At 44.9% G+C, this 14,359-nt stretch overlaps 1 protein-coding gene across 1 annotated transcript in view; it reads right to left on the bottom strand.

Moving 5' to 3' along the window:
- The window catches only part of DYRK3 (dual specificity tyrosine phosphorylation regulated kinase 3), a 40,381-nt gene that overhangs the window by 20,953 nt on the left and 5,069 nt on the right, over nt 1–14,359 (bottom strand). Inside the window, exon 2 of the mRNA XM_044288459.1 lies at nt 8,160–8,275. Within this exon, the coding sequence (XP_044144394.1) occupies nt 8,160–8,275 (116 nt within the window). The remainder of the gene's footprint in view (nt 1–8,159; nt 8,276–14,359) is intronic.

Raw genomic sequence — 14,359 nt, 5'->3', positions numbered from 1 at the left:
CCGTCTGGGGATTTATTTCATACTGTTTCACTCGTGCAAGGAATAATAAGCCACGTGATCGACGGTAAGATTTAAACTGGACATAACACCGCTAAAAGCACACGCTCAGAAACAAAATATACAAAAACACATAGACTTACATAGCATGCTAAAACACCCACTGCTAATGATAGCCTTTCACCCCGCAGCTCTGAATCATTGCAAAGGCAGAGGAACACCCAAGGGCGACAGGGTTTATACTTTGCTCCTGTGACTATAAAACACTTGAAAGGACAGCTATACAAAAATAAAGTGAAGTGAAAATGAAAAAAAATAAACATTTTTTTTAAATAAATTTTATAGAATATCTGTACATTGTCAAGTCATGTGTTTTCTTTCGTTAGTTACAGTACAGTTTCTACACTGTAGCAGCTTGTGTCAACCATACGTTACCTGCTTACATAAAAATACTCTACAGCTTCCATGCAGGTCACCTATGGCTCTATCAATATAATGTGATCAAATGACTGGAGCGTGCCGTATAAGCAAATTAAGTATAGATCGCAACATAAGCGACCAATATGGCCCAACACATAGAGAAGCAGCATTACATTCTGCCTTGCTGCAAATTTGGAATGTGATCAGCAGCGAGCCTCGAACGCCTCTGGCAGCAGAGGAATAAAAAAAAAAAAAAAAAAAACTTCTTACGGATGGATTTGCACCCATGCTGATCAGAGAGCCAGGAGATGCCAGTCTGAATAAACGAGCTGTGAATGTAATTGAGTGAAACAGATGAAAAATACAGAACCCGCCCTAAAGGAGAATATCAAATCAACAATCAAAAACAGAAAAAACATATGCAAGGGGTTGTACAGAAGTGAAAATGCTTGTTATATCATGTAATCCTAATATACGTACATAGAATGGCTAATTACATAAAGATCTGCAATGTGGGGAGGTATGTGATAATATGGGAGGCACAGGTAAACCTCAGTAAACTTGAATGATTCTTTGGTCGTGTAGATCTCCAATGTGTGATCTAAAGCAGGCCTGCTCAACCTGCGGCCCACCAGCTGTTGCAAAACTACAACTCCAATCATTCCCTGACAGCCTACAGCTATCGTCCTACAGGAGGGCATCGTGGGAGTTGCAGTTTTACAACAGCTGGAGGGCTGCATGTTGAGCATCCCTGATCTAAAGGAACCATCCATGTTCACACACAGCACTTCCACTACAGGAGCAAGATGGCCACCACCCATGGAATACAGTATCTTTTAGGGCTGTAATGCATTGGGGGGGGGGTGACTGATTGGCAGGGGAGTACATAATTTCAACTGTAGAGCTCCCAAACTCTAGAACTCCACCAAAGTCTTCAGATATGTCTCTAGTAGGCTAATTTCAGACGAGCGTGTCCACTTCAGAAAACATGCTCCGAGTCCTGTCAAAGGAGCAATGTCCATAATGGGAATTCATGTTCCCACACAGAGCATGTTTCCTAAAGTAGACACGCTTGTCTGAAATTAGCCTTACAGCGATCAATCAGTCCCAAAAGGTGGAGATCGTATAGGTGAGGAGTTGTTCCAAAGGCTCTTTTTAAAGAGGACCTTTCACTAGTTTAAAAACTAAAAACTAACTATATCAGTGGGCAGAGCGGCGCCCAGGGATCCCCCTGCACTTACTAGTATGTCTGTGCGCCGCTCCGTTCGCCCGGTATAGGCTCCAGTGTCTGCAGCTCCCTCTGTTGTACTGGGCAGAGTTTTTGTATTAGGGTTGTCCCTTGCTGCAGCGCTGGCCAATCGGAGCGCACAGCTCATAGCCTGGGAGCAAGGGACACGCCTAATACAAAAACTCCGCCCAGTACAACAGAGGGAGCTGCAGACCCTGGAGCCTATACCGGGCGAACGGAGCGGCGCCCAGACATACTAGTAAGTGCAGGGGGACCCCTGGGCGCCGCTCTGCCCACAGATATAGTTAGTTTTCAGTTTTTAAACTAGTGAAAGGTCCTCTTTAAGTAAACGTTAAGCTAAAAAAAAGTGAAACTCAAGATCAGCTTGATAGGCCTTCTTAACCCCCTACTCACAGGTATTTCTCACCTCTATGTTCTAAAGTTGGTCAATGTCAGTTGAACCCACCAACATTGGCAGGACCAGATAACCATCTAATCATCTAATCTGTATGGGCAGCCTCCCGTCTCCAGGGGAGAGAAGGAACAGGCTTTTAGAGTTCACTAAGGAATAAGCCACCTCCAGACACCTTACTCTCACTCCCGATTCAGAATACTTGGTCAAGTGCACATGTGCATGGGGAAGAGGATGGCCCATGTATAGCCAGCTTTAGGTCAAGTCAGTAAGAGCTCTGCACAGAAGGTTCCTCCTGCCTTCATACATAACAGAAATACGCACATCGCACAATATGACATCACGGCTCAGAAACTGCATTGTAGCGAAGGGCCTGTAGGGCCAAATACACAAGATGTTGCCTTGGCACAGAGGCTGAGCAAAGGTTTTCTCGGCACTGTGGCTTCTGGCACAAACTAAACAGCTAGGACACAATGGCTCCATGGAAACACATACACATTGTGGTGTCCATTACTGCTCCATGGCTGTTCTACTACTAATGAACTGTGAAATGGCTAACATTGAAGCATGCGAAGATCACGTGCAACTTGAAAATAGAAAAAAAGTCTATGACATAATCAATAAAACTAATTCAATGGAAGGATGCCATCTAAATCCAGCACACTACAATGCTTCTAGAAACTATACCCCTAATACAAGGCGGGACGACTCTCAGGGAACCAATGTGCCTGGAACTTTACTTGCTGCTCCTACTTAATTTTTACTTCCTTTTGCTTATACGGCACGCTCCAGTCATTTGATCACATTATATTGATAGAGCCCATAGGTGACCTGCATGGAAGCTGTAGAGTATTTTTATGTAAACAGGTAATGTATGGTTGACACAAGCTGCTACAGTGTAGAAACTGTACTGTAACTAACAAAGCAAACACATGACTTGACAATGTACAGATATTCTATAAAATTTATAAAAAAATATACGGTATATTTTTTTTCATTTTCACTTCACTTTATTTTTGTATAGCCGTATAGCTGTCCTTTCAAGTGTTTTAGCATTCAGAAACCCTAACACATAGCAAGTGTCAGTTTTGACCTATTTTTAGCCGTTTAAGAGTTAAGCGAGGTCAAAGTTTTCTAAAGTACTCCTAAACAGATAAAGATAAGTCAAAACTGACACTTCCAATTGGTTTCTAAGTAAATTCTAGCTAAGACTGATATATCACATGACCCCCTTCCCATTTGAAAAATATGAGCTGAATTCAATATGGCGGATTTCAAAATGGCAGCAGAAAACACTTCCTCCTCCAAATAATGCAGCTTCCCTCCCAATTAATACTTTCACACACTGAAGTCAATTCTTTACAAATTACACCAGTTAAAAGGGTGCGTCCAGACTTTTACCCCACCCTGTACTTAGGGTTTTTAGCACTTTCTTCTCTTGATCAACAAGATCAGGGATCAGAAGCTTCTGGCACTCCAAATGGGGTCAAACTACAACTCCCAGCATGCATACTTGCTAAGCTATACTTGGTACTCCTATAGAAACAATATGGAGCATGCTGGGATTTGTAGTTTTCAAACAGTTGGAGTGCTGGAGGTTGCTGGTCCCTGTTTTACAGGATGCATGATAAGGGTGCAGCCACATATTCAGGTTTCTTGATGTAGTTATGAAGAAAACTGAACGTGTGGCCGCACCCTAAATGTTAGCTATGATTGCTAAGGGCCTACAAATCCCTAAATAGGCGGAGGCCAGGGACCCATCCCTTTACTAGTAGATTCCCTGACAGGAGAAGAAGTTGTATGGAGGAACCCTCGTACTAGTGATTAGTGGTGGTCCCAGTTGTGGGGGCCATGTGATATAAAGTGACCTTTCTACTTGACAGCTGCTAAATGTTGGGAAACCCCCGTTGATGTTAATAACTTCCGGCTGGTCCCAACAAAAAGTCACTCTGGGTTCAGAATATGGATTTCTTCTTTAGTTCTACAATTACCGTGCGCTGTTTCCACACACAGGAACGCACCAGAACACTCCTAGCCCTCTCCCAGAAGAGCCTGTTTATATTGGATACAAGCGGAGCCTATGGGACGGTGACCAGGGTTCTTACATTTTTCAGAAAATAACTAAAACCAGATGCTCTCAGTTATGTAACGAATGTAACTAAAACAAAGGCAAACAGTGAAAACTAGATCAAACCTATAGCAAAGGGAAAAACCTCTGCTGCAGGATCATATACATCATATACCCAACAGATTCAGTTTCGGTATCTCACAGAACATTTGATTGTTGCCCTTATTAAAGGGGTTGTCTGAATCCCCAAGACAAATTAAAGGGGATTTCTGGGATTTACATATTGATGGCCTATCCTTAGGACATGTCATCAATATGAGATCGGGGGTGGTCCAACTCCTGCCTCCCCCCGATCAACTATTTGAGGAGGCCATGGAGCTCCAAGAGCACTGCAGCCTCCTTTGGTATTGCAGCTCAGCCCCAATCGCCTGGCCATGAGACCGATGAATGTGACGTCACAAGTCCTGGGAAGCCACAGCCTACTTGCTAAACTCATATTGATGATCAATCCTGAGGATGATCCTGATTATGTAAACCCCAGAGAACCCCTTTAAAGGAAATGGAACAAAGGGGGTTTCAAAAAGAAAATAGCCTTTTTTTGTTTCAAGGAGTGTCCCAGAGCTCAGTCATTTTTCTTGTGGGTCATATAACCCCATGCAGAACAAATGGATCCACCAACTGGAGATTACTGGGTTAATCAGTGCACCCAGAGGCAAGAAGCTTGATCTCTTTGCCATCTGGGCATCATATGTGCAGAAAAGGAAGATTGGATCTTCAGGTTCTGTTCTGATTGTGGTAAAATTCTAATTTTGGGTTTGTTCACATTATGATTTTTTTCAGATGGATCATAAAAACCCATCCCATTGTTTCCCATGGGAATCCACAGATTTTCTTTCTGTGTGGATTTCAAAACCACCTCGAAAGGAGAAATGTTCTTTCCTGGTGCAGTTTCTGTATTTGGATTAGCTACATGGAATGAGGATAAATACGTGGGCGGATCAGAGTCATGGAAAACGCAAAACCACAGCAGAAATTTGAGGGTCACTCTCAGATTTCTTGGATTTCATGGATTTCAGAAATGTAGTATTACATGGAGGCCATTCTGATGAATGGCTGTCCACAAAATACATGACCGCCTTGAGTCCACCAGAGCTTCCATCCGTTTTGGCTCACAGAGGGGTGTTCATAGGATGTCCATATGTCCTAATGGGGCATCCAAACAAAAAGGTTCATCCAGCACACGTCTCCATAAAAATTAATCTTCTTTAATAAACAGTGATAACCCCATCCTGGTACAGACAAGGCTATTCAATTCCGCTATTGAGATCCGTCATAGGATCCCAATAGCGGAAGAAAACGCTTCAGTTTTGTCCCCATTCATTGTCAACGAGGACAAAACTGAACTGAACGAAACGGAATGCTCCAAAATGTAGTCAGTTTCATTTGGTTGGTTGCGGACAGAATAACGCTGCAAGCATACGGATCCTGACACGCAATGGAAGTCAACGGGGATGGATCTGTTCCATCTGACAATAGAAAATGGATCCATCCCCCATTGACTTTCAATGGTGTTCAGGACGGATCTGTCATGGCTATAGAAGACATAGCAAATAAATAAAGTTGCCCAACCAGCGAGAGATAATGGATACCACTCGCCAGCTACCACATTAATGGATATGTGCAGGAAGAAGAGGTAGCGTATTATAAGACTTAACGTTTAATAAAAAGTACAGACATAATACAAAATGCCAAAAAGTGTGCACACCACAAACGTGTCACAAACAACACAATTACCAAACAAACAGTCACCATGGGAAACCACAGTAGTATGGTTACAACCATGTGAACAAAGTAACACAATACCCCAACACGGCCGCCACACGTGCATAGGGAAGCGCCATACATTGCCCCTTCTTGCAGTCAACAGGACCAACGGACCCCCATAACCAGGGATTAGGGTCTGCTCCTTATGAGCCACACGCCGTTTAACAGCCCTTATTAGTAGGGGTGCACCGAAATTCCGGCCTAATCCATTTCGGCCGATATTGGTACATATCGGCAGAAGATAGCGGGGAGGGACTGGGAGGAGGAGCTGGGGGCCGGTGCGTTCACTGTGCTCCGGCCCCCAGCTCCAGTAGTTATAAAATGTGTACAATTAATAAGGATTCTATTCATGAGGCCCCCTCTGCAGTAGAACATTCAATATAGCCACATCCTACTCACAGGGCTGTTATCTTAATGCTGGCCGGCCGGGCAGACGAGCGGCAGCGTCACGACTGACGTCATGTGCCCGGCCTACTTTCTGAATGAAGAAGGCGGCGCAGGCATGTGACGTCAGTCGTGGCGCTGCCGCTCGTCTGCCCGGCCGGCCAGCATTAAGATAACAGCCGTGTGAGTAGGATGTGGCTATATTGAATGTTCTACTGCAGAGGGGGCCTCATGAATAGAATCCTTATTAATTGTACACATTTTATAACTAGTCTGTACTGGAGCGGCAATGGGGGGGGGGGGGTCTGTGGATGGCACTGTTATGGGGTGGGTGGGGGTCTGTGGATGGCACTGTTATAAATATCATAAAAAAAAAAAAGTATTTTAAAAGTATTTGGGCAAAAGGCAGTTTCGGTTTCGGTTTTCGGTCAAGGGCATCCTGAATTTTCGGTTTCGGACCAGAATTTTCATTTCGGTGCACCCCTACTTATTAGGTCCCCTCTTGGTCCTTGGTTACTGCTCCAATATTTTGTTGATTAGAATGGGGATTGTGTGTAGGCGACACCAATCAATGAGGACACACTCCCTCCCATCCATTTCTAGCCCTTGATCCCCTGATGAGTCTGGGGCTTAAATTTGGTGACGAAACGCGTAGGTATCGATCGCACCGCAGGGATTCAATTCTTTGTGTACCCCCAGGTAGGGTTGTCTAGGGCTTCTAATATTGTAGTGTTAGCTCCTGGACGTGCGGCCCCTAGCAGGGCCATAGGGCTCTATAGGCCTGGCAGTGATTTCTAGGGCCAGTTAGTCTAACATGGACCCTGCCCCACAAGTAACACTGGCTTCTGGGACTGCGCTACTACACCCAGATGACCGTCACCCACCGGTAAGACTGTTCCCGTTTATTCTCTGTGGAATATTTTTTATCTGAGTATTTATTAAACGTTAAGTCTTATAATACGCTACCTCTTCTTCCTGCCTATATAAGACATAATAAAACTGGATCCGTTCGTAAAGGATGCATGCGGTTGTATTATGGTAACGGAAGCATTTTTGCAGATCCATCCGCAAAAATCGCTAGTGTGAAAGTAGCCTAAGTAGTAGTAGTGATACAACCCTTTAATGATTCACCATTTTAATTCTGTACTGAAATAATCTAATAATCCTGAAGCACCTCAATCCAAGAACAAGGCCTGTGTCTACAAAAGCTCAACCTGACCAGAAGTATTGAAACCCATCCTGTAAGCTAAATATGAAAAAGACCGAAAAGGATCCTTATGTAGAACCATTATCTACACCAAGAAATACTGGGCCTTAGATAAAAACCTAGTGCAGACGTATCCATTGCAACCAATCAGGTCGCATCTTTCAAGTTCCAACTTGCCTTTCAAAAGTGAGAGCTGGACTCTAAGTGGCTGAACTCATTCACACACAAGGCCTAAGGTTCTGGTACAGTATGATGTACAGAGACCTTGAAAAAAACTTGGAAGTGGGACAGGGAAGTCTCAAGTGACAAAACATGCCCGCGCGACAGGTGCAATACACTGGATACCAACCCTCACCCGATTACACAAGCGTAATATGATAAAACCTGAACACCTGCGAAACATAACCTTCTGCTATAAACCATATGATATTATCCCGGTCTGTGTAATATAAAAAACTCACATATAAATCATTTTATAACTAGTCCGTCATCCCAGGAGGCCACTACGAAGTCAGATGTCAGCCTGGAAGGGTAGAAGCTTCCCTGAGCCAAACAACGTAAATTATTCTGACGGCGATGAAAGGACAGTAAGGCTAAAGCAAAGTGACACGTTACTTACAGCAAGTCTTCCGATTGACGGGAGGGTGGAGGGGCTCTCTTTTTCTCCTGCAGCATCCTGCGCTGCCACCTGATCAAGCCTCATGTAGGAATCATACAATCCATCTCTGTATCTCACTGTAACAAGCAAATAGAGGTGGTCAGAGGAGCCGGCTCCTTCCTTCCAGCAGTCATTTCATGTTAATAATTAATAACAGATTGTTAGAAAAATACCGTTTAGTGTCTACAGCTCCTATGCACACAGATGTCTTACAGCTCAGGGTTGTATACTGTAGAGGTGCGATAAGGCTCCTAGGTAGGGTCATACTGATACATACTTCATCAGCCTCTGTACTTAAAGGGGTTCTCCAGGAATGATTTATAACGACAGCCAGACACCTATCCTAGTATGTTGGCATGATTGGCTGCCTCCACTTGCAGATACTACATATTGGTCAGACCTCACTCCACACTGCACTGGCATATACTACATATTGGTGAGTTTTCCTGTCAGGCTGCTCAGCCATGATGGCATATCGGAGTCTGTCACCACAATTTCACCTTATACACTGCTTACATAGCGCTGTAGCATAAATGTACATGAGTCAAATGTTACCTTTGCTCTTTTGAGCAAAAACACAGTTTTATACATATGCAAATGAGGGCTTGCAGGTGCCCAGGGGCGGCGTTCGGGCTGTAAATGCCCAGGCCGCTCTGCCTTCTTCTTAGATAACTCCTCCCAGTCTTTTGCTTGGCCCGCCCTGTAAGCCTTCTGTTATCCAGTGTACTGGCCAAGATCCCGTGAATGAGCAGTTCACCGCCGGGCCCAGGCATGCGCACTGTGATGACCATTATGGGCAGCGGCATGGCTCCATGCAGTACGCATGCACCGGCCAGTACACTAGATGATGCAAGGGGCTTACAGGGCAGGCCAAGCGAGAGGCTCAGGAGGACTTATCTTACAGCCCGAACACCGCCACTTATTTGCATATGAATAAAACAGCGTTTTTTGCTACTGGTCAATGTCAGAACAGAAGAACAAAAAGGTACCATTTGACTCATGTACATTTATGCTACAGCGCTATGTAAGCAGTGTATAAGGTGAAATCGTGGTGACAGACTCCTTTTAATTATTACATCTCCTGTAAAGCGAGACCCGCCTTCTATTGTAGAGCAGTGTAGTCTGTACAGAGGACCCATGGTGGCAACCATTCCTAGCCACATTTTTCTTTTTTTTATTATATCAATAATGACATGGAAAAATTAAAAAATATGTGATTTAAACAATGTAATTTTCTGATGACACATTCTCTTTGAAGTGGAGCTCCACCTCAGTAGTCAATGTAAATAATATGTTAGGGAATGGAATAAATAGCAGTACCCCGATACCATGTTATTAGGAATGAACCCTGGAAGCTGGGTCTAGACACATGAGGAGGTCTAGCAGAAGGCCCCTCGAAGATGAGCAACCCCTTTAAAGGGTTTGTCCAGCTTTTTTAAATTTTTAACATTCAACTCCACCCTGTTCTACAAGATGGAAATGCTCAACTGCTCCCAGCTGCTCCATTCAGCAGCCATTCAAGTGGTTTCTGGATCATATGCCACTTGGAGACACAGCTGAGGCCAGCCATGGACTGGAGTGGCGCACATGATCTCATCCTTCCTAAACTTTACAGCAGGAAGCCCAGAAGACCGCAGAAGAAAGTCAGGGACTCGGAACATAGTGGTGGGTAACAAGTGAGTATGACTTTTTTTCAGGTTGGGGTAGAAAGTTAAAAAAGTCCAAAATGCTGAACAACTGGTTTTCTGAGAATTGCACTATCTGATCGGTTGGGGACCAACACCCTGGACCCTGCCGATCAGCTGTTTGAGAAGGGATTGGCGCTTGTAATAAACACACAACTCAGAATTATTTTTTTAAGAAATGCCCAAAACAGGGCTAAATATAACACAAGGACAAAGGCCATTCACGACTGTGGACTGCTGCCGTTTAGTAAAATACACCAGTAGTTAGAGGATGTGTATGGTTCCAAAGCCTAGAAGTTTACATTCTGAAATCCACAAACTCAAAAACAAGAAGTGGCAAGATCAATGTTGTTTTACCTCGCAGAACGTTCCTGCTAATGTGTGGAAGCACAATTTCCACATTCAGACCCCAGGACTGCTACGTAATGTGATCCTGTTCTAAGAACATGTTTATTTGGCCTCCATCTTCGAGGTTTTAAAGTTTTTAGACTACAGAGAATGAAGTCTCAAATGAAGCAGCCCTGACATACAGATCCAGACATACGGGCAGCACTCACTGACCGTCAAGACAACCGAAAGTCTGGATCAGCAAAACGGGGGAGAAAAAATAACAGAGACTGATTGTAACTGGGATTCTGCAGAGGAACCGGTTAAACTGGTCAAGGAACCAAATAATCTAAAGGCCTAGTACACCATGATCGCTCAACTTTCCTGATCACTGCCACCTGCAAACATGTCCTGTCATTAGCCAATAAACAAGCAAAGGCTTATTTGTCATTGATCGCATCTTTATAGCAGTCATAAAATAATTGCTTGTTGGAAGCAAACCGGGGATGTGCTGCTGACAAAATGCAAACTGCATGAAGGACTAGTGTTTACCATACTGTTTGATGATGGTACAAGCACCAATCAACATGCGGGATTATTGGCTGGTACTCGTTTACAGTAGGCCATCTGCCAATGTAAGGACCTTAACGACGGACATGTACATTTGATTTTGGCAGGACACATGATCTATTGTGTATGGGGTCTAAGATTCTCCTGTGACCAAAAATTTCAGGGGGAAAAAAGCTTGCCAAAATCCTTTCGTTTTAAGGCTAGTTTCACACTAGCGCTTCAGAACCAGCAGGCTGTTTCGGCAGGGCTGCCCGATCTCTCTGCAATCCGGAATTGCCAGAAGCTTAAATTTGCCATCTGATTTTCTTCCAGCCGATTGGCATATTTGCTGGGTTGCATCTGGATCTCCGCCGATCCCTATTATAGTTAACGTTTAAGCTTCTGGCAATGCCAGAATGCAGAGAGATTCTCAACGTGCTAGTATGAAACTAGCCTAAAGGAGATAAGCCAACACCAGAAGTGTCTGGCAATGGCTTAAAAGGGGTTGTCCGGGTTCAGAGATAAACCCAGACATACCCATAATTTCACCCCAGAGCCCCCTGACTTGAGCATTGGAGCAGTTCATGTTCCGATGCTCTCCTTTGCCCTGCTCTAAATCGCGCCAGGCACAGGCTCTTTTGTTTACAATCACACACTGCCGGGCGGAAGCTTACGCCCAGAAGTGTGTTCAGTGACGTCACCGGCTTCGATGGGCAGGTTTTAGCACTGCCCTAGCCGTTTTACTAGCTAGGGCAGCGCTAAAGCCTGCCCATCAGTTCCAGTGACGTCATCGGGCTTCCTGGCAGCCCCATGGAGAGCCCGATACGTCACCGGATCACCAAAAAATGCCTTTGCCCTGCGCAATTTAGCACAGGGCAAAGAAGAGCATCGGAGTATGAACTGTTCCAATGCTAAAGTCAGGGGGGCTGCCGGGGTGAAAATTACGGGCATGTCCGGGTTCAGCTCTGAACCCAGACAACCCCTTTAAGGCTACTTTCACACTAGCGTTCGGGCGGATCCGTTCAGAACGGATCCGCCCATAATAATGCAGACGGAGGCTCCGTTCAGTACGGATCCGTCTGCATTATTTTAGCAAAAAAAAGCTAAGTGTGGAAATAGCCTGGGACGGATCCGTCCAGACTTTCAATGTAAAGTCAATGGGGGACGGATCCGCTTGAAGATTGAGCCACATTGTGGCATCTTCAAACGGATCCGTCCCCATTGACTTACATTGTAAGTCTGGACGGATCCGCACGCCTCCGCACGGCCAGGCGGACACCCGAACGCTGCAAGCAGCGTTCAGCTGTCCGCCTGTCCGTGCGGAGGCGAGCGGAGCGGAGGCTGAACGCCACCAGACTGATGCAGTCTGAGCGGATCCGCTCCATTCAGACTGCATCAGGGCTGGACGGCTGCGTTCGGGTCCGCTCGTGAGCTCCTTCAAACGGAGCTCACGAACGGAATACCGAACGCTAGTGTGAAAGCAGCCTAATCTGGGCAAACACGTTTAATAACAGGACGAACAATCAATCACTTGACAGCTATCTCTACTGACTCCTCCATACACACAAATGTTCAGCTCAGGAGTTGGGAGCTCCCCATAAACATTAGTGTGTTGGCTGAACAACCATTTGAATGACAGCTATCTCTCCCGACAATGCACTAATGTGTATGGGGGCCTTTACCCCTCTGTCTCTATTGAGAACACAAACATGCTTGGCCAAGCAGACATGTATATGGGATAATCGAAAGAGATAGCGGTTGGTCAAACAGGCAGTGATCCAATATGTATGGCTAGCCATAATTCATTACCAGTGCAAAGATCTGATGTCCCATCTACAGTTTCTGGAGCTCCTATCCTCACAGTTTCAAGCTGTCCGAGAGATGTTCCCTCTAAACGTTTATCTTTATTTCCACAGGAACAAAAGTTCAGGAATTAGAAATTGGGTGGTTTTGATTTTTATGGCCAACACCTCAAATTCAACCTGCACAGGTAACTCCATAAGTTACACAGAAAAGCATCCACGTTACTACTACATACCCTAAAAAGGTAGGGCTGCACCTGTACTGGAATCAAACGAAACCAAGTAATGTATAATTGCTGTGTCGATATATGGAATATGTCAAAAGACAACCCGCCAATTACCAGAGATAAATCTCATGTCTACGAACTTCTAAAATATATGGGTTCACATATGCTTGTTAACAAGTTATTTCAAAACTATGGACATTAACAAACATGGAGTTGGCCCTTCCTTCAGAATCCTCTTCTAGACCTTGACACGCAGAGGAATTGTAATGCTTCAGCTAGAACTAAAATATCTAGTCCAAATCACAAAGGCATCCCAAGGCTATTGGTTCTTCACCATCAACTATTATAGCTGACATTGTGTATATGAACAAGAAGGAGTCTCCTGTTATCCATCAGACCAAGATTTGTCCTTCAGACTACCGAATTAGGTTTTACCAGTCCAGAAAATGTTTTCACCAAGTCCAATGGCAACACCATCTAACACTGGCATTCCACAAGGTGGTCTGAGGCTCATCTACTGCTGCCTTCCCAAGGATGCCTATATACCATAAAGCTCATGTTGAGCTGTGTTTCTGCTGATGGTGCTTTCCAAAGGCAATCTGGAAAGCAGAAGCAAGTCATGTAACAGAATACAGATCAGTTTTACGTGCTATGCGCTTCAGCAATTGGCAGTCACGTTATGTTTGTTTTGTGGCCTACCACTCTGCAGCCGAGTTGTTGCTGTCTCTAGATGGTTTCAATTTAGTATAGCTGGATTTAAAAGCAATCTCTCAGGCCCCTCTCGCTGTCCTCTCTGAGGGCAGCATAGCGTAGTGAGACTAATCTCCATGGTCTGTCACTTAGGAGTTAAACTATTTTCTAAGGCTTATATTAGACCTGCAGATCTTCTAGGCAATTGTCAAGAAGGAATCGTTCCTTTCCAGCAATTGCCTACTCATTACAGTGGAGGAGACCGCTGTTATTACATGTAGCAATCGCCTCCACACTATGAGAAGGAGGGATCGCTAATGCCATCCCTCATCCCCATACAGAATCATTATATGCCGGTGGCAGATCGTGATTACACCCAACCAGCTATTTGAGAAGCCACCGGTGCTTGCAGTAGCGTCACAGCCTTCTCTAAGCTTTTCCTAGGCCAGTGACGTCACGTTCATTGGTCACATGACCTAGACGCAGCTCAGCCCCTTTGAAGTGAATGGGGCCGAGCGCAATACCAAGCACAGCCGCTATACACAGTACTGTGCTGTGCTTGGTAAGCTGCGAGAAGGCTAGTGCCTTCTCAAACAGCTGAATGGCAGGGGTTCCGGATGTCGGACCCCCACCGATCAGATACTGATAACCTATCCGGAGGTCATCAGTATCTCAAGATGGTCAGTGGTTCACCTGTGAAGATGTCCATGAAGGATCCATGAAAGCTTAGCTGAAAATTAATTTCAAGAGCATCTCCTACCAACATGGACGAAACACAGATGCCCTCCGTGTTGTGTCCATGTTTTTTCACGGACCCGTAGACTATAATGGGCATGATGTATCCATACACATGGACAAAAATAGGGCATGCTTCACGAGTG

This window comes from Bufo gargarizans, chromosome 3 (genome assembly GCF_014858855.1).
Source record: "Bufo gargarizans isolate SCDJY-AF-19 chromosome 3, ASM1485885v1, whole genome shotgun sequence".
Classification (NCBI taxonomy): Eukaryota; Metazoa; Chordata; class Amphibia; order Anura; family Bufonidae; genus Bufo; species Bufo gargarizans.
Note: the sequence above shows the minus strand (reverse complement) of the source record. Positions and strands in the feature narration are given on the sequence as shown.